The sequence below is a fragment of the Netta rufina genome, assembly GCF_964035555.1.
Source record: "Netta rufina genome assembly, chromosome: 8".
NCBI lineage: Eukaryota > Metazoa > Chordata > Aves > Anseriformes > Anatidae > Netta > Netta rufina.
The window spans coordinates 7,216,567-7,236,613 of record NC_140131.1 but is presented as its reverse complement, the minus strand read 5'-3'; the positions used below and the strand labels follow the sequence as shown (position 1 = coordinate 7,236,613).

The following is a 20,047-nucleotide window of genomic DNA, read 5'->3' as shown; positions in this document are numbered from 1 at the left end:
TAAATTACAATTATCAGATTATAGTAATACAACTTTGTCTTAGGCATTCTTTTTGTAAGTGAATCACCAATTTAATGTAAGTCTTCCAGCTATTATTATAAGTTAACAAAGCTTATTACAGTCCTCTCCAAACACACAGTATTGCTTATCTTCTCTTCTAGATCAAAATAGTCAAAATTGAATAGGTTGCAAAAGATAATGCTTGTTCTCCCTTACTTTCTTTACTCAGCTGGTTCATTCATCATTAGTCTGAGTCAATGTAGATAACCTAGCACAATTTTCCAACACTAAAGTTTTCCTGTAATACTGAAAAAAAAAAAAAAAACCTGTTATTGTTATATCTGAAATACTATCTAAAATTGAATCCCCACAAAGGGAAGTCCATCTTATCCACCGTGATTCAGAATGACACATACTTTGTTCAGTTGCAAAGAGTAATCAAAGGTGTGTGCTTAAATCCAATTAGTGTACTTCAAAGAAGATTATGTCAAAATGCTTCAAATAGCAATTCTACTGTGCAACTCCGAGTAACTCCCTTAACTTCTGTAAATCTGATTTCTGAACTATAAAATGAAAACAAGTGCCTTGTAAAGTGCACAGCAATCTCCTGCAGTAGAGATTATAAGCATAAGCACCCTAAAAAGTACATAGATGTCAAAATGATTGTTACACTACAGATATATCAAGCAGACACTTTTAATTGAACCTGATTGTAATCACTCAAAATGTTCTTATATTCATGTGATCCAATCAGTATCTTTCTTCTAGCATTCACTTATTGACCTCCAGCCCTCAGACTAAAAGAGCATCTTCCCAATTGCCACATGATTATTAATTCATAGAAAGTTTCACAAACTTACGAATTCATCCAAGGCAGCAGGAATCCCTGCAGTTTTGCTGAAATTTCCCAATGATTTCTGTCCAGAACTAGGCCCTGAAGATTTAGCATGAGCATCTGCCAGCATAGATCGCCTGGGCTTGAGAAAAGATTTATCATGCACAGTCAAAGCTTGTGGTAAGAAATACACTTACTATCCAAAAGAATGTAGACAGATTAAGACATGCAGACAGATTAAGGACAACACCAAACAGTTTCTGATCCTGGTTCGTTTAAAAAAAAAAAAAAAAAAAAAAAGTGAATTAAAAAAAAAATCATTTAAAAAAAATGAAAGGGAAAATTTTGGAAAGATGGATTTAGGAAAATATTTCCAGGTGCAATAGTAGAGATATTTAGAGGGGAAGTTATGTGAAAACGGGAAACCATAACTGAAATAAAAGGGACAAAGATGTTTCTAGATGAAAATGCAAATATGAGGAAAGGAAATAAATGGATCACTAAATCCAAAGGGATAAAGAAGAGCACACAGATGGGAATAATAAAAAACAAAATAGATGCTAATGGAAGGAAGATAACAGAGTCCTGGAGATGAGGATAACAAGCATTAATTTGATATAGCATTCAGTGTACACATTCAAAAAGTGAAGCTCAACATTCTCTCAACATAGAAAAGAAGATACTGCAACAGTATCATTTAGAAAAATTGAGAGAAGAAAGAAAAATAACAGGCAGGATAAGGTTGTGATAATCAAGCAAGAGGATAAGTGTTTGGGATAAATGAGAATGGATCAATTCTGAAGCTACTGATGTAGAAGAATAACAGGAAACACAGAGTAATAACCAAAAGACAAGTTTTCAACTTGCCATCATCTTTTATTTTTCAGATAAAAGCATAGGTTAATTACTACATTGCTATTCTATTCCTTGTCTTAACTATATCTACAATGCATTTCAGAGGAATAAGTGCATCATTATATGTCACGTTGACTAGCTCAGGTATTCTGACAACAATGTACCTATAGCAGCACAAAACTCAGTGTAGGCTAACTGTCTCAGTATTTATCCAGTATAAACACATTTTGGGCAACGCTACCATTACTACATACCTAATGTGAATGTCTACACAAGCGGCAGTCAGCTCAGTGCAGGTATATATGCATTTATATGATCAACATTAAAGAATGTCACCATACAACTTCACAACAACATGAAAGATACATGAAAGGCTTTGTATAAATGAACTTTAATATAATTAAATAAATAAATGGAACGAAAAAAAAAGACAGAAAAGGGATATAAATCTCCAAAACTTATTAGTCAATCATTTCAAAAGTCACTGTAAACATAATTTCTTAAGCTATCATAATAGCGAAACAAAAGAAAAAAATCTAGATGTATCACTCCTTAGCTCTATGTATTTTTATATTGTATTCACGAAAAAAAAGATTAAAATTTTTCACATCAGAAATTTGACTTTCATTTACCATCTTTGAAAAGGCTACTAATAATGAATTATTTATAATATAGTACAGTAGCACCAATAAACATTTTTTTTTTTTAGAAGAGATTAAATCATAGTTCTTATGAACAAAAAGTTATCTTACGGATTCAGATGAGAAAAACAGAGATGTGATTTTACCACAAATTGTTAGAATATAATAATAGCCCCTTAATGCATTATGGTAATTTACCTTCACATTATATTACGGCAGCAGATCTGGAATCCCAGTAGCTGTCTAAAGAACACACAGTGATAATATATGGTTTGTTCCCAGTTTGTTTTCAGAAATACAAACACTAAATCAAAATTAGCATGCTAAAGGCCAGACCTAGAAGGCAATTAGGTTACAAAACAGAATCAATAAAAAACAAAGCTCTACATGTATTCAAAATGTTTCCAAAGTACTGTTAAGCTGAGCAAAATATTTTCTCCTAAAAATCAAATAGTATCACTCAGAAAATAAAAAATTATAGTTGATGTAGAAGCACCTCTTCTGAAGTATGTTTTTCAGCCAGTATAACAGACCATGATGCATTTCAGAGAGTTTTGCCTCTTCATGCATTACAGTGGTAGCTCAAGCAAGCAAAGATCTTAATTTGGATTGTTAACTTTGGAACAGTAGGTAGCTGAGAATTTATAAACAATTAAAAAGGATGGGAAAAAAAAAAGAAAAAAAAAAAAAGGAACAAAAAGAACCTATCTGAAGTATATTCTAATTTCAGGGTGAATAAAATGGTTATCTTCTAAATGACTTCAAAGTGATCTCTGGAGATGACCTAGTCCAACCCCTCTGCTCAGAGCAGAGCAATGGCAGCACCACACTGCTGTGCCAATGCAGCCTTTGAGTGCAGGACCTGATGCAGATGTCTCAATTCATCCTTTATTTTCACTGCTTCAGCCTCTTTCCTTATTCTTTATAACATCACCAAATTTTAGTAGACATAATACAGGATGTGAAATTTCCTAAATTTCATTCATTATTTGGTTCATATGAAACTGAGGCAAAGTGCTCAACATTTCTCAACCATTTTGCTCTCATTTCACAAAGCTGAAATTCACTGCAGAAGGTGCAAGGCAGTCAAGAACCAAGTCTTTTGTGCTGCTGTCTTCTCCAAAAGAGAAATAATAATGCAGGTTATTGAACTGAACAAAATACAGCTATTTAGTCAAGCAGACTATTTCAGCCTTCTCCAAGGAGGAAATAAAGCCTTTCCACCACCTCTTAGGTCCAAAATATTTACTGTTCTGGTGCCACTTGACATTCTATTCTGAGTACAGACATTCTTTCTGATCTATCTACAGAGCACTGTCTGCATAAGCAGAGTAAAGAACACTTACAAATTTCTTCTAATTCTGGATAGCTCTAATTCAAAAAGACAGAGATAAGGATATAAACAGGACATGGAAGGCACAGAACTACTGTGGAGAAACAGGAAGGAGAAGCATCCCTAACAAAATAAATGATCCTAAAATTTTCCCACTGGCTCTGCTCTTCACTGGATTTTCCCTAGATGTGAGTACCCAGCAAGTACCATGAAATTCTGAAGAGTGGCTGGCAGCTCTTCTCAACGCTCAAAATCGGAGAAAAACCTAAGATAGTATCTTCAATGTTACCAATTACACCCATCAGAAGTGATTGACCTGGACCCAAAAATTGCTGAAAACTAACATGATTTTCTATTTTAAGAAGCAATTATTCAAAGCAATTAAGTAAGTAACTAAAGAATAGGTCACCTGTTTCTCTATAGATTAACTATAGGTTTATTCAGATTTTACAGGGGAATTTTGCTTCTCCTAATCACTGACTTCCAATGCTGTTATAAATATCCTTAGGTAAATCACAAACTCAGCTGGATTTTTTTTCTGCTACTTTCAACAGACACAGGCCTCTATTGTGCCACTATATATACCTACCTCTATACATTCACAAGTGATTAACCGATGTCACATTCATGTTCATATTAACATGTGCAGTTTGAAATAAACACAGCTGCATTTATGTCAATGATTTTATATTCAAATATATCTGATTATGCTGAAATAAACACAGCTGCATTTATTTCAGTGATTGTACATTCAGATAAGTATATTTGTTCAGTGTAATGTAATGTTCCTTCATACTGGCAGGGACATTGCTATTCTTTCTTATATTTCCCACTATCATTTTTCCAGATGGAAAAATTTGAACAGAGCCAGAAAAATGGAAACTGGAAAATTTATCTCAAAACCTAGTATATGTGAAAATCATTCTGCTTATTCTCAAAAATAACTTAATAATAAAAATATTTCATACAAAGGTGATTATTATGATTATTATTCATTCTCTGACAAAGAGCAAGTTTAGAAAAATCCCACCAAAAAAATGAAAGTGATGGAAATGTAAATACATACCAAGAATGTATAGAAATAGATCTTAAGAAAGGATCTGCATCAGGTGTGATTGTGGACATCTATTGTTAAAGTTAGAATAGCATCTTCAACTACTACCTTCAGAAGAAAATTATTTTGAATGGAAAAATTAACTGTAAGATTTTCCTTCCTATTATCTGACCAAATTACAGCTTTGCATGATGTTGTAAATATAACCTGTAATCTATTTTTAGAAAACACTAAAATGTAAAAGATTACTAAGTACGAACTAAAAAAATATTAAGCATTTAACCAGACGTACCAGGTCAGATCAAGGTCTAGCCCAGCAACCGTGCCAGAAATGGATCCCCAGAGAAGGCCATGGAACAAAGCAATCATTTAGATACCTCCCCAGAACAGTCCCTCAATTTACAACATGCAGTTTATGAAACTTCTAAGCCAGAAATGTTGTCAGTGTATAGTAGCTCTCAACTGATTTTTTCTTTCCTGGTCTTGTCAGCTGTTTTTGACACATATAAACTTTTAGCATCCACAACATACAACAGGAAGCTCTACAGCTTAATTAAACAAAATGTGAGGAACCATTTCCCTTTGTTTTCTTTCAGCTTGTCAACTGCTAGTTTCATCTGCTAGTCCTTAGTTTTTCTATAGAGAAAAGAGGGAAACACTGTTCCCTATTCATTGTAATTTTGACGGAGAATTATGATTTTACAGATCTCCGAGACATTCTTCATCAATTGTCTCTTTTCCAGACCAAGGAGTTCTATTTCACTTGGTTGTTCCTCATACATGGGCTAGTGCAAATCTGCTCTGAACTTAAAATTATCCCATTTAAGACTGCTTCTATTTCCAGTTGCTTATTCTGCTCCTTCTTTAGGTCAGCCAAACAGCAAATCAACCTCTTCCGTGCTTATGCTTGCTGAGGGGTACAAACATGGAAAGAGGGAGGATGGAAAGGCTAGGTCTTGAAAAAGAAGGTAACATGAACATCAGAAGATAAACTGACTGTGAAAATGACAATCAGTACACCAACTACAATTAATACACTAATTTTGTACTGATGCTATTATACTAATTCTTATCACATTGTCATTAGCTCCGTAAGTCATTAATATTCATTTCCCACAAGTTAAGATACTTGATTAATGTTGTATTTGTTAGCTGATATCACACCAACACTAAGCACTGCCCCATTTGTAAAATTGTCTTCCATGCTATATTCTGCTTAGATATTTAAAAGGTTAACATTTAGTTCTATTTGAAATGCTGACCTAGCAAGAAATAAATTAATTTGGCATTACAGTAGTAACATCAATTTCCCATGTAACTTTAGTAATGCATTTACTGGAAAGAGATTAATATCAATTCCATAAATCATTCACATGCTTTTTCCGGAGTTTGAGACATCTGAGTAATGTCATATATGTTAACTGATATCACTTTGTGCATGCTACATCCATTAATCTATGCCTAGGGTCATCATTAAAAAAAAAAAAAAAAAAATCAATCTTTTGTTCTTAATTTTTTTTGTGACTTCTAACCTGCAGTAGTCCACAAGTATTGATACTACAAGAGAATAATACTGCTCTGAACTGGGAACAGACATTTTCACAAAAGGAAAGCATTTGTAAAATTATCCCTAGTGGTAGCAATAACTACTTAATACCTTTACGTGAAATAGAGCATAAATAACTGCCAACATATAAGAAAATAATGAAAATGTTTCATTAATCAGACATACCTTGATGCCACAAAAATAGACTGAAAACAGACCTCATTATTGATTATATCAATACTCATTTCTTCTGTTTCTACATTGCATGTGAGTATTCACATAGAAGTGAAAGCCAAAACAGTCTACATGACTTAGTGATTCTGGCTAAACACCGCCTACCAGGAAATTTGTAACAAAAATTAGTTTTTTGCTCCAAAAAAAATAATTTATTCTACTGTGTTTAGATACAATAGAAGAAAGTAACTTTAAATATTTGTGGTTTTTTTTCCCCACTCTTTATTTCTATTACTTTACCATTATTACCCTTGCTTGTATTGCTTTATTCCTGTTCTATGATATTATAGTAGTGCCAGTGAAATAAGATGAAGAAGGTTATTTTTGTTCACCTAAACGTACACACACTCAGGATCAGCTTGCATTCACAATTTTGGAAGCATATTACAATACTACATTAAATGGCTAAAACTTAACTATTTTGTAGGGTCAATTTCACTTTTTTGTTGTTGTTGAACATTATGTTAACAGCATCACATCTGTATTCTTCATTTTTAAATTTTGTACAAACAAAAATACCCACTTCATAAATGCCTGAACTCAAATTTTACAATACTTTAGTAATCACAAGTAAGATTAATCTCATCTAATTTTAGCTGCCTAAAGTTACATGTTAGGTCTTAGCAACTGGGACACGGGCATCCCCAAAGGGCAGTTCATCCTATACTATCTTTGCTTTTGTTCAAAAGATATCTTTCATGGTAAAGCTCAATGGCCTATTTCATGCCTGTAAGCGCTTACAAAGAGATCAGCGGAATTACAATCACTTACTGCAAGTTTGAGTGTTGTGTAAAGTGTTTTATAAGTACATTACCCTATTTTTGAAATATAGGAAGATATTTAAAACCTTAACAAAAATGATACAAGAGTACTTCTCAGTCACATGAGATATCTTAATAGATTGTAGATCTTAACTTTTTCCAGCTGATTAAAATCATTTGCAATCCATCAGCACTGAATTCTTTTAATTGGGCTTCTGATATGAAATTTTTGATAAATATACTATAGGAAAAGCCAAACCAATGTTTGTCAAACATTTTCACTGCAAGGTGGTTGTGTATCAATCAACATAATAATATGAGGTTTACAGTAATTGAGGTCAAATCTAAAATTTTACAAAACTTTAATTACAACCTTTTGAACATAAACCACAATACACAAATTACCCAATCATAACATTTTTTTCATAAAAAAAAATAAGAATTCATCCAAAGGATGGAAGATTTAATGACTCTTGGCGGAGTTCCACTTTCTGGTTGAAATGAGAATAAAAGCAGACGGCAGCTTCATTTCTAATTTCAAGAAACACAGTATTTTTAACATTTAAACAGCATTATATTTGACTAACAAGCCAAAATATGTATTTTCAAAACCTTATAAAAAGCCCCTGTATTTAACAGTATGAACACTGAGATTTAAGAACCTCTCTGAGCCAACCTTATTCCTTCAATCCTCAAATGAAATTATAAAACAAGTAATTTGAGCCACAAGCTGCAGAAACTGTCAGACTTGGGTTTTTAGGGTTTTATTTTCTGTTCTTTCTTCTGTTACAAAAACCACCCTTGCAACTTAACATGTAACAGTCTACCACCTAACTCCAGCTTCCTCCCATGTTCCCTATGACATCCTGCCATGCAAAACAGAAGGTGGTGGGATTGATCCAGAAGTATGCACAGGCCGGAATTACTAACCAACACTCCCAAGGTGACTGACAATCTAGATGATACCAAACAAAATGAACAATATTTGAATTCTTGCTTTGTTCTTCAGTTAAGCCACAGCTGGAAGCATCAATGTTCTTCCACACGCCAGTTCTTTAAGTCAAGAGCCAGGGGAAGCAAAAGGTATATCCATCTTAAGCCCATCTTGAAAGCACTCAATGACTGAGATGAAAAGGCAACAACACCCTGTAAATACCGTCTTTGCACCGTGTGAAAGAAATGTCTGCAAGCCTCTGCAAGTATAAATGTATTTTCAACTCAGAGGAAATTTGGTCCTATCAAAGTACCAGTGCAGTGAACAAGATGGGTGCTGAGTGGTTGGCATCTCTTATGGACTTTTTGAAGGTATACTTCTGTAGCAGTAGTAACACAGCCTGAATGCATGACAGTGTGTGCCATGCTTTGTACCCTCCTAGAACAGGGGTTGACAGACTAGTCAGACCAAGGCACTTTAAAGAACATGTCATCCATGTAGTCTGGTGGCACCCTCTAGAGTACTCCAAGAATCCAGCATGCTTGAGGTTTCTTCTGATTTATGAGATGATTGTGCAAGGAACTCAAACTGTTTGAACACTCAGAGAATCTACAGTCTATAGATTTTAGTCTTCTGAACAAAAAAAAAAAAAAAAAAGATCCCCAATGACCATGAGCTTCTCAGGTTTTGTGGTCCATTTCAGAGCTCCAGGATAGCTGCAATTGTGTTTCTAGTACCTTACAACTCATTGTACTCTGGCCTATTTCATCATGTTTGGGGGCTTAGAAGAAAGTAGTTATGTCACTGTCAGCTATGAGTTCTTCCCTTTCTCTGTCTCCTGACATAAAAGACACTTCTGCAGCCTGCATAAGCTATGGTCAAACCCTTGAAGTTGCCATGCTTTGGGATCACTATGAAAATCCTCCCTTTTGTAGAGCCAGAAGATGAGACTGGTGCTCTTCATGAAAGGTTGAACTGGCATCAGCACCATAAAAATACCAGTTTCTCTTTAAAGATATTTGCTTCACGTTTTCTTTGCTCGCTCTGCAAAACACGTTTGAAAGGTTTCATGTCTATTACTTAAAATTAGTAAATGGTATGACCTCCTGCAAAGGAAAGCAAAGCAGTTATTTAAGTACACAGAAAAAAAAAAAAAAAAAAAAAAAGTTTTCCAGCTCTGGAGGTATTGTCTCCAAACATGATTAAGCAAATAAAAACAAATAGTCACCACAACACCAAAGATGCTGCTGACTAAATTGATACCATCAGAAATACACGCACCACAACAATACAAGATAGTACAGGCAACTAGCTAAACTAAAAGTCATTTAGATCCACAAAACTTCTAATGTCTGAAATACAAATTCACCTTGAATCACCATGAAAGTTTGGGCCTGACACACTGAGGAAGTATTTCTTCATATAGCATGAGTGAATACATCCATTTCCTAGAAGCACCATATTTTGCAAAATTCCCAGTTTTGCCAGAGGAGATAGGACGTCAGAAAAACATTTGTAGAGCGCTGCATTGCTGCTAAACCAATACTACATTGAAAATTTAATGTTTTAATGAATAATAAGAAAAAGAATTATAACTGACACAAATTTACACATTTCAAATGTGACATTTATTCCCTTCAAATTGATACTATGCAGAGATGACCATGCTTCCATTCTCCCCTGAAGGTAACTCATATTTCTTGTGAAAACTGGCATCCAAAAATTACATTGTGGTATACAAGAAATCTCAATTTTCAGCACTTACTTTTATGCCATTGATAAGTGTATAAGAAAAGTTTCTATTGGCCTCATATATTCTTAAATATTAATAAAGACAAGAAAGATTCCAGTTGTTAGAACATTAGCTTGAACTATACTTGCAAGTCAATTACTCTCTCTCTCCTTTACTCCTCCATCTGTTATTTATAAGATAAAGGATTCAACCACCATTCTTCATTTACAATGACAGTATTTATTTTTCCGCAAACATTCTTTCACTAGTTAAATTAATTAAGAGTAAGTTAGGTGCAAGCTACAAACTGGTTAGCTGGCTCTTCTGAAGAGAATCTGGAGAACATAAGGGATCACAAATTCAAAAGAAGTCAACAGTGTCCTGCTATTGTGAAAAAGATTGGACTGTGTCACATAGCAGAAGTAAATAGATTGCAAGGCATATCATGTAATATACGATACATAGTACTGGCACCAGCATATCTGAGTATCATGTTTGCCTAGGATCACTGCATGTCAAGAAAGGCATGGAACAGCTGGACACAGTCCAGAGGAAATAAAGAATGATAGGAAATTTGGGAAATACAACCACTGAGGAACAATTGAAAAAAATAGCAGTTATTTAACGTGAGGAGGGAAAGGTCAAGGCAAGATATTATAGCTTTCCACTAAGTCAAAGAAGAAAGGACCAATCTGCTGTCAATACCTACAGTACTGGAAAATAATGCATTTTTGGTAAGAACATTTCTACACTGAAAGAAAAAGTTTCATATAATGAGCAAACTACAGCATTAGAATGGATTACTGCTTTCTCATTGAAACTTTCCTCACTGAAAGTCTCTATGAGGAAGGAAAATAAGTATCTCTCAGGAATAGCAAAAGTAGTATGTTTTGCTTTTCAACAGGATGGTGGACTAAAAAGAAATCTCTATGTCTATTTTGTTCTTGTTTTTTTTTAATGATAAAATCAAAAAAAAAAAAAATAGGCCCCTCTAAACAGCAAAATGGACATTCATATCAGACGTATCGGACTACATAAAAACACACCTCCATCCCAAATTCATACTCCTCAACGCTACTTAATAGAACAATGATAGCCATTACAAAAATAAAGCATTCATAGCACTTCATCTATATGCTTTTTTTCCTGTTTTCTGCAAGTTTAATATTCTTTATCTGTTCCGAAAAGGTAGGCACTTCCCTTTCTGCAAGACAAAATAAAAGAGTTGCTGAAAAATTGGTCTGGAAGGGAGCCTTCAGTTCTATCAACTAGATATTTCAAGAAAACATGGAATGCAGCCAAAGACAGGAAAGTCACTTGTGGAATCACATTTAACAGAACTTCTATCCTGAAAACAGACCATCAACAAATACTCCCCGAGTACCACTGTCCAGGCAGTTTTGCTCCACTCTATCATAGTTTCATCAGGATCATGATCACTTCCAGTGAAAGCGTTATATAAAACAATGACAAGTTCTGTTAACATTACATTAGATAGAGAGCTACAATCATCATGTGTTATAACTATTGTTTTTAATTGTATTGCATTTATTTATACATATTAAATAAATCCTTACGAAAATTTAACTATAAAAAACCTGTAACACCTCTTAAGTATGAGGGATCTCGGATTTCAGACACGTTTAATAATATCATCATCATAATGAATGAAGCACAACTCTATCTTCAGGTATTTCCTTCAAGTATATTTAGGTCTATAAGATAACAGTAACTTGGAATTATTACAGAATTAATGTCAACTATTAAAAAAAACATGTTCTATGAAAAAGGCAAATCCAATAGGGTATATCATGTATAGCTATTTGCCAATTTTAAGGTGGTACTCAAAGCGTATCAATACATTTTTGTATAAGTGTCTTACTCTACGGTTTGGAAGATAGGAAGAGATAGATTACAGAGTTATTAACAATTTAATAAAATATCCAATAATCGGTTAATTTGCTTTGACCCATTAAGGTACTGTAAGCAATTACTTGGCTGACATAAACAATAGTTAAAGTGAATTTACAAATGAAGTATACACATTATTATTGTTCTTGCTAATACGTTGTCATTATGAGAAAATAAATGAAGTTATTAATTTTATTCATATTTGTATTTTGGAGGTGTCTGAATATGCAAAGCAACATCAGAGACTCATCACGCTACTGTGTAAATAAACTAAGTATTTCATATAGCACCTGTCTCTATCACATGCTGTACTTGTCAAAGTATGAGCATTACTTTTGAACTACAGAAGTATTTTAATTTAAAAATATAATTAATTCTGTTGCTTAAAAATTGGAATTAAACCATAATGGAATGATTCACATTGCTTCACAAATCATTTGATAGCTGCAATTGATCCTTTTCATTGCATGGCAGCTTAACAGAATAAAGTAAATTTCTCAGCTTGGCCCACTGATTAATTTCATAAATCGTTTTCTAATGCAAAAAATCATAAATTCATAATCATTATGAATATCATCCAAAGTATTTTTTTTTAATATGTAAGTATTGTCTGAACTTTCAGATATACACTCTAAAAATAAAATACTCTTTACTACACAACTGCATCATTTACACCTTTTACACAATGCTATCAGAAGATTTAAATAACTTAATCTAATATTTTTCCAGGAACTGTCAGCCACTATTCTACCCCTTAGGGATATAGCTCTTTATAAGAAAATCATTTTACACAACACTGTAGCAGTTTTGGCATTACCAGCACCTCTCATATAAACCACGCTGGAAACTAGTTTTTCCTGCCAAATGCCTTTTGTACATATGGTGTTTAACAGTGCTCTGCAGGTCTGTAAGCCAATAATAATAGATGCAAGCTAACAATCTGGAGACAAACATATATGTAACACAAAATGCAGCCACATACTTTTATATATATATATATATATATATATATATATATATATATATATATATATATATATTTAACTACATACCTCCAACATGCATATAAACATACATGATTTAAAATATTCTTCAAATTAATATACTAACTATAACACTTGCAAAAAAAATAGTTTCTCTTTCAATTTGATGTAGTTTCCCAAAAACTAATTCTGCTCCTATTGACATCAGAGGCAGAACTTCCAATAATCTCAGCAGCATAGAATTTGGCCACAAGAAACACAAATAAGAACCATATTTAAAGACACTAAGTACACATTTTTAAAGTCTTCCAGCTATGCAAGGATAGACAATGCTTTGAAACTTTGTTGAGGGAGTTAACCTGGAAAATTACAGTATAAAATAACATTTTTATATCCTACATCTTTGACTAGTTAACAATAAGCACTGTATATGATAATAATACATATAATAATAGAATAAAACCCATTAATTTATCTACATGGGGTAAGAGAGATGTACCTGATAAAAAGCACATTACAGGTAATGACAAACTTCACATACCCTTTTCTTTTTTTTCTTTTTTTTTTAAACATTTGAGCAGTCTGATTTTATGTCATACTCTGAAGTGAATCAGCACGTAAAACAGTATTTAATACAAACCTTTAGCATTAAGACATATTTTTTTATATATAAAAATTAGCAATACAGTAATAAGCATTAATATATTGGCAGCTGTTACATAAAGTAATGCTGAAAATGCTTACCACTTTCAAAACAGGCATCAAATATAAGATGTCCTTTTTTAGGCTGTCCACAATAACCAGCTGGGAGAACAGTGTACTTGCTCACGTTCCCTGCTATGATATCATCACCTCCTATGTCACTACCTGTTGCAGTAAAAGCAGAAATAAAGCATAAGAATGAAAAAGAAAAACAATAAAAAAAAATTGAAGGATATTCTCCCCATGCTTTTCCAAATAACACAGAATTTGCACAATTTAAAATATACACCGGTAAATGAAATTTCTTGTTAAGATTTGCTTAAGAATTTGCATAAAAGAATGGCCTCATATATTAAAGCTTCTCTAACAAATCACACAGCCTGGTTTCTTGCTCTTGCATGTCTGGCAGTTGAACACTCATGCAATGAAGCCTGATCTGCATTTGAATCTAATTCTTTTGACTGGAACTCTGACATGGAGAGCTCTCTGATATTTTGCATGGATTCTCTAGAATTGAACTCCTACAGCAGCATCTTCCTCGCTATGTTTTCTAAGAGAATCATTTTCCTCTATCATTTTGCCCATTTTCATGCATCTTATATGAACTAAGAACCTCTGAAACTGTTAAGTCCCACTCATAATTGAAAATTTAAAGTTATTAGAAGGGAGAGACATACATTTACAGAGATGTGATGATGCAAGCCTTGCTTGCTCAGCAAACAAAGCTCAGAAAATGAACTTAGAGAAAAAAATTAAATTGTTTTTTTATTTCATAATTAAATGAGGACAAATTTTCAATACTACTGCATGATTTTTGTCAAAATACATCATTAGTGTATATATTGAAAACCTTGTTCTCACAGTCAAATTATACTGTCTAGCAAATTGCAGTGTGAAAAAAAATTGTTTCCAAGTAGCGATGAAAGAAGACTGATTTTTTTTCATTTGAGAAATGCAGAAGAAAATAATATTTATATATTACATTATACATGAATATTACATTTTAATGGAAGAGATACATAATAATATAACTAGCTGTACGTTCTGACATTGTCTCTTCACTATTTACTGTTTGGACAAAAAATGTGTAACAATAGAAAAACTATCTTCTGTGTTAGAGAAAACTAGAAGTAATGTGTATGTCTTCAAGTGCATAAGGCATGTGATGGAATAATGGGATGATAATATCTTATTTCACTCTGATAAATAGGGCTACTGAGGCTTCTAGAAATAGACTTTTGGTCTGTACTGATTTTTTGACATTTAAATGGGTTATGGGGGATGATGAATGTGACATAAAGCTCAATTTGTTTTATTTTTATATTGAAAACTATTTCACACTAATGTTACAAGCAATTCATATCACCCCAAATGATGAAAACAGCTTATTAATTAAAACTGACCTTTCCATACATAAATGTACTCTACCTCTTGAGGCAAAACACCTTAGCTGAGGTAACAAATTATATCATTGTATGTGACACCACAGCTAAAGGGTCTGTCAGCCTTTCTATTATCCACCTATATTTTAAGAGGTATATAAATCCTGGATTAAAAAATATGTATATCCACCTCAACACTTAACATATAAATTCATAGTCTTCCCAGGGAAGAAATCTGAAACTTACTTTCTTTGAGAAGTCCTGTAACAGAACCAGGACAATTTAGACCTTTTCATATTTAAAAAATAATTAAAATAAAAAATAAAAAAAATAGAAATTAAACACCATGTATTTATTTTTTTAAGCAAAATTACTATTTGCCACCTCAAAGTTATTTGTTTTAGACTGAATAATTACCCACAGATAGCAATCTAGGGCATTTAAAGTGTTTTCTTTAAATGTAAAATTGCTACTTACTTCTGGTATTTTTAGCTATATGTATTTTACCCTGCAGAGTTTGGCAGCAGTGCTGCTACATTTTGCTTAAAGGCTGGTAACACCAGAGGCAAACAGACTTGAGCAAGGACTCTGTATAGCCATGATCATGTCACTCAATACAATTCATCCCACTGCATCATGCAGCCTGCAGTTTGGAACAACAGCCACAGAAAAAAAACATTTCCTAAGTTCCAGTCCAGTGCCACTTTGATTAAGAGCCTCCATATACCTGGTGCAACTAGTCAAGATAATGATTTGTAATCCAACACATGGAAACAAGGATACAAAAAAAATATAACTCAGGGAAAACCTGTAGATCTCCACCAAGAATACATGAGCTGTCAAGGATCAAAGTGAAAGAATAGAAGATGGAGAGCCAACAGACTAGAGACTGAGCTTCTGATGGTAAATGCTCACTGTCAAGTCTCTGCTAAAAATAATAGGTTTCTTTTAATTCTTAAAAGATAGCTGGTAAACACCACTTAGATAAAGATGAAATCAGAAGAGATGCCATTCATAATACTGCCACCGTAAGAGTGGTAGGACAAGCAGGTAGGATACAGCTACGTCTCCCTTTCCACCTAACTGACAAATTGGACAATCTTTACATCGTGCAGAAGGAAGCTGTCAAGAAACTGTGTCCTAGCAAAAAGTTTTCCTTTCTTCTTCCTGGCCTCATAGTCATTTAACAGTATTAGCCTGTCCTTTGAGGTTCTTTACTACACAGTACTTTGAATATGCAGAATGTATTGTTATATTTTGAGTTATCTCTGAGCTATTTTATTGTTATTTTGAGTTACCATCTAATCACTAAACCTGTGAAACAGCAGCCTCTGAACGTCATGCTATATAGCACATGAGCATATGTCCCTGCTGGCATGTCCTCCTCAGGTGATAAAGGAAAGGCCTAAACTGCACCCGCATTACTGTATTACGAGAGGCACAGCTTCACGCTCCTCTGTTCAGCGGATGCAGCAAGTGTTGCTGAGAATACATCACCGCCTTCAGATGGAGAGCTACGTTACACCGAGCTGCGAGCCCTCAGAGCAGCAAAGAGATCCTGTCCCCTCAGCTGGTGCAGGTGTTCCTGACCAAAGGCAGAGATGCAACAGATAGCTCAATCTCAAACAAAAGAAAGGGGGAGAAAAGAATTAACTGAAGAACATATTGTACATTGCTCCTAAGGAGAACCTGTTCTCCTTTGAAAAAGGTTAGATAACACAAGCAAAGGCAAGAGTAACTTGGCAAAGAATTTTTCTCATACTACAGGTCTTATTTTGTCAAATATTTTTTTATAGGTTGTAGGACACATGGCTACTTTACTCTAATTCTTCAGAGCTTAAACTCCCGGAGTCTACAGCAAATTCCTAGGATTTACTTTTACCACAGTATTAAACTTTAATGGCAATTTTCTATCAAGTATAAAATCTGTAGGTGTCTGAAATCTCTGTAACTAACTATAAAAGTTGGACAGTCTTCAGGTGTCTGCACTCTTCATGATTGCCACTTTGGAAATATTTCATATCAAAGTAGTAAAAATGAGCAGAATCAGTTAAAAGGGACTGGGATTCTTAGGAGGAAAAGTTTAGAAACTTTCAGAGCTTCTTACTACTCCTAAGTTCAAATGATAAAGCAAACACTTTTTTTTTTATTTAAGCAGAGATGAAAACAGTATTTGCTACAGTAAACATCATGCAAATTTAGGTACATTTTCTTAAAAAAAAGCTTCTGGAGGAAGTAAATAATAGTCATTCTCTGAACTGAGTAAACAACAAGCCCACTTCCAGCTGTGACGAACTTCAGGATCTATGGAGGTGGCAGCCAGCAGCTACCCTCATGCTACATTAAGTAGAAGGAGAGCACAGCTACATTAAAACAGACACAGAAAAAAATTCCTGGTAAACCTGCATAATTCTTATAATCAGATTTACTGCCTAATATGGATAGCCAATTAGAAAGGTAAGGTAACACGAAAAGATACAATAACTGCAACTAACATTGTAGAAGAGTTTATTTAAATATTACAAATGGCATTCATATGCCTCAATTTCTTTTCTGTTATAACAAAAATATTATACATCTTACTACTGATTCTTCTGTCAATAGCTAGAGAACTACTACTGCTGTTGATAAGGCACCACCCTTTACATCAGGGCAAACAAACATGAAATACAGTTTCTGAATTTGATAATTTTCATTTTAACTTCACCTCTTCTGTATGGTCAAATAACTGCTGCTGCACTGTTCTTTACAGGAAATGAATCAAGCTTTGATTGTGAATCTAGTGTAGGCTAGCTCTTCTAACTGGTTTTGATCAATCCAGATATTCTACTTCGGGTCAAACTGTTCAGAAGAAAAAATTATTTCTGAATAACATACCAAAATCAAGTCACTAGGTCTACAAAATGCATTGGGGAAATCGTATTATTTTCAGTGACATCATGAAACTTAATGATTAAGTTGGCATGTAAAGATCTAATAACAAAATTCTCATCACCCAGGAGGTGGAAAGTGTCCGAGTATCCCAGCAAAGACCCTCATCAGCCATGAGCAGTAGAGTTATTGCAAACCCATGCGAAGAAGTGAATCTGAACTCAGCAATAAGCAGAAATTTGTTCAGATGGCAACACATCTCCTATTAGCTCCTAAATGTGACTAGTCTCTGAATGAACACTGCTCAACTCATGTCTTGGAATAGCAACTCTTATGAGGGATTTGCCACTAACTGTCTTCTCTACCAACCAGAAAAACACAAAATTACTTTATATCTGCATTTGTAGGGAAAAGTCCAAGAACTGTTAGTAACTCATTATGTTCTGCTGTTCTTTGAATCTTTTTAATAACAGATTTATATTACAATGTTCATAAGCTTCAGCAACAACAATATAGAGAACTTATGCCTGCTATGAGCTCTGAAAGCTCTAGAGCTATCCTAAAAATCCTATAGGCAGCAGCAGTCAAGAACTTGGAATTTAAATTTCACTGGCTTCAAAAATGCTAAGAAGAACAAGTGTCATTTTGATCTTCACAACCACGTATCCTGCAGCAAGGATTAGGAATGACCCTAAGAATCTACACACACTGCAGAGTGTTGTCAGCCTGAAATCGACTTAATTCAGGGTCACCATCGTTTGAAAGGAAATGGAAAAAAATTATGTTAAGACTAGGGTCTTAACCCTTCCAGGGTCCAGAATACCCTACATGGTACCAACCACACCTGCTGCTTCACATTCAGATACTGTGCCCATACTGTCACTTTTAACCTGTTTCACAGGTCAAGCAGATAAAGGGGAATGTTAATTATCACGTGGCATTCTCATACAATCTAGTTCTAAAAAATAGTAACATGCTGTATTGTTATTTAGAAACAGAATCTGAGATTTAGCATCTTTACAGTAAGTGTCTCTTCAGCTACTTTCCTCCCACAGTTTGACCAACAGACTGGTTGTCAAGAGACTGTCTCGCAGCACTAAGATATTCATAACCAAGAAAACATGCAAACTAAAAGACAAGCACCATTTCAGCAGAGATTACGAGGTACTTTTTAAGCTTTGCAGAAGTTTTGAAACTACTCATGAAAAATAGGCTGCTAGCTCTCTCTTCTATGATCTGGAGAAAGCTTACAGTAGGTTGCATAAATAGGAAGGAAGCTTGCCATTTAACTCCTACTGCACAAGTTACCGTTTCTACAGAGGCTACCAGACAACTTATCCTTTTAACCTTCCTAATGCAATTCCTTGGGTAATGCGACATTAACTTTTTCTTTTGGGTCAGACGGCAAGGTACATATAAACAAATACCTCAGACTTCTTTAGATATACATGTCCAAACCGATATACTCATGCAGAAGGCATGGCACGGGTGTCTCAATCAAACCTGAGAGTGGAAAAAGCCTTGTTCTCCTATGCAGATACATCAAAGCACAATGATTAGTAAAAATGTTTGCAGGCGTCTCTACAAAAGGCTTGGCAGTACTATAAAGAATACTGTGCTTAAATGCTTATACTGAGCAGATAGTAGGCAGCCTGCAGGGAAATAGGAATAAAAAAAAGTACAGAAGGTGCTTAGCTCAAGACAAAGCCATCAATTTACTGGCTGATTAAGTATGAAAAGATGACAATAAACCTCTACCACCCAGTCCATTTAAAAAAAAAAAAAATGGATCCAGATAGAGATCCAATTACCAATCCGAGGTCAATTATAACTCCTTTCAAAAATCCAGTGAAGAACATTGAACTGAAGGCAACATCTGGCAGACAGATACAGCTCTGAACAATGATTCCTCACTCCCAGTGGCCGGCATTATCTTATAAGTTTACAAGAAAACAAAATAAGTCAACTTGTGTTGATGTTTTTTTTGTTTTATGTGTAATATTTGTTTCCTGTCTTGAACCTAAAAGCATAACTTCAAGCTTTACTTCATGAATATTTATTTATTACCTCAATGTGAGCTCTCTCCAAGGATATACGTTCTTCTCAGATTCAAATGGAATTTTTTGTATCCCTTTAGTGAAACCAAAATTGTCCAGCAAGGTATAAACAGATTTTTCCAAATTAAATTAGAAAAAAAAAAAAAAAGCGACTGGTGCTGCAAACTCAATAACAAGAAAAATATGAATTTCACTACTCTTTTTACTGTACTTATA

The 20,047-nt window shown here is 34.1% G+C and overlaps 1 protein-coding gene across 1 annotated transcript in view; it reads right to left on the bottom strand.

The window, feature by feature from the left end:
* The window catches only part of BEND5 (BEN domain containing 5), a gene marked incomplete at its 5' end in the record, with an annotated part of 583,001 nt that overhangs the window by 551,425 nt on the left and 11,529 nt on the right, over window positions 1-20,047 (bottom strand). Inside the window, one exon of the mRNA XM_084291495.1 lies at window positions 13,564-13,682. Within this exon, the coding sequence (XP_084147621.1) occupies window positions 13,564-13,682 (119 nt within the window). The remainder of the gene's footprint in view (window positions 1-13,563; window positions 13,683-20,047) is intronic.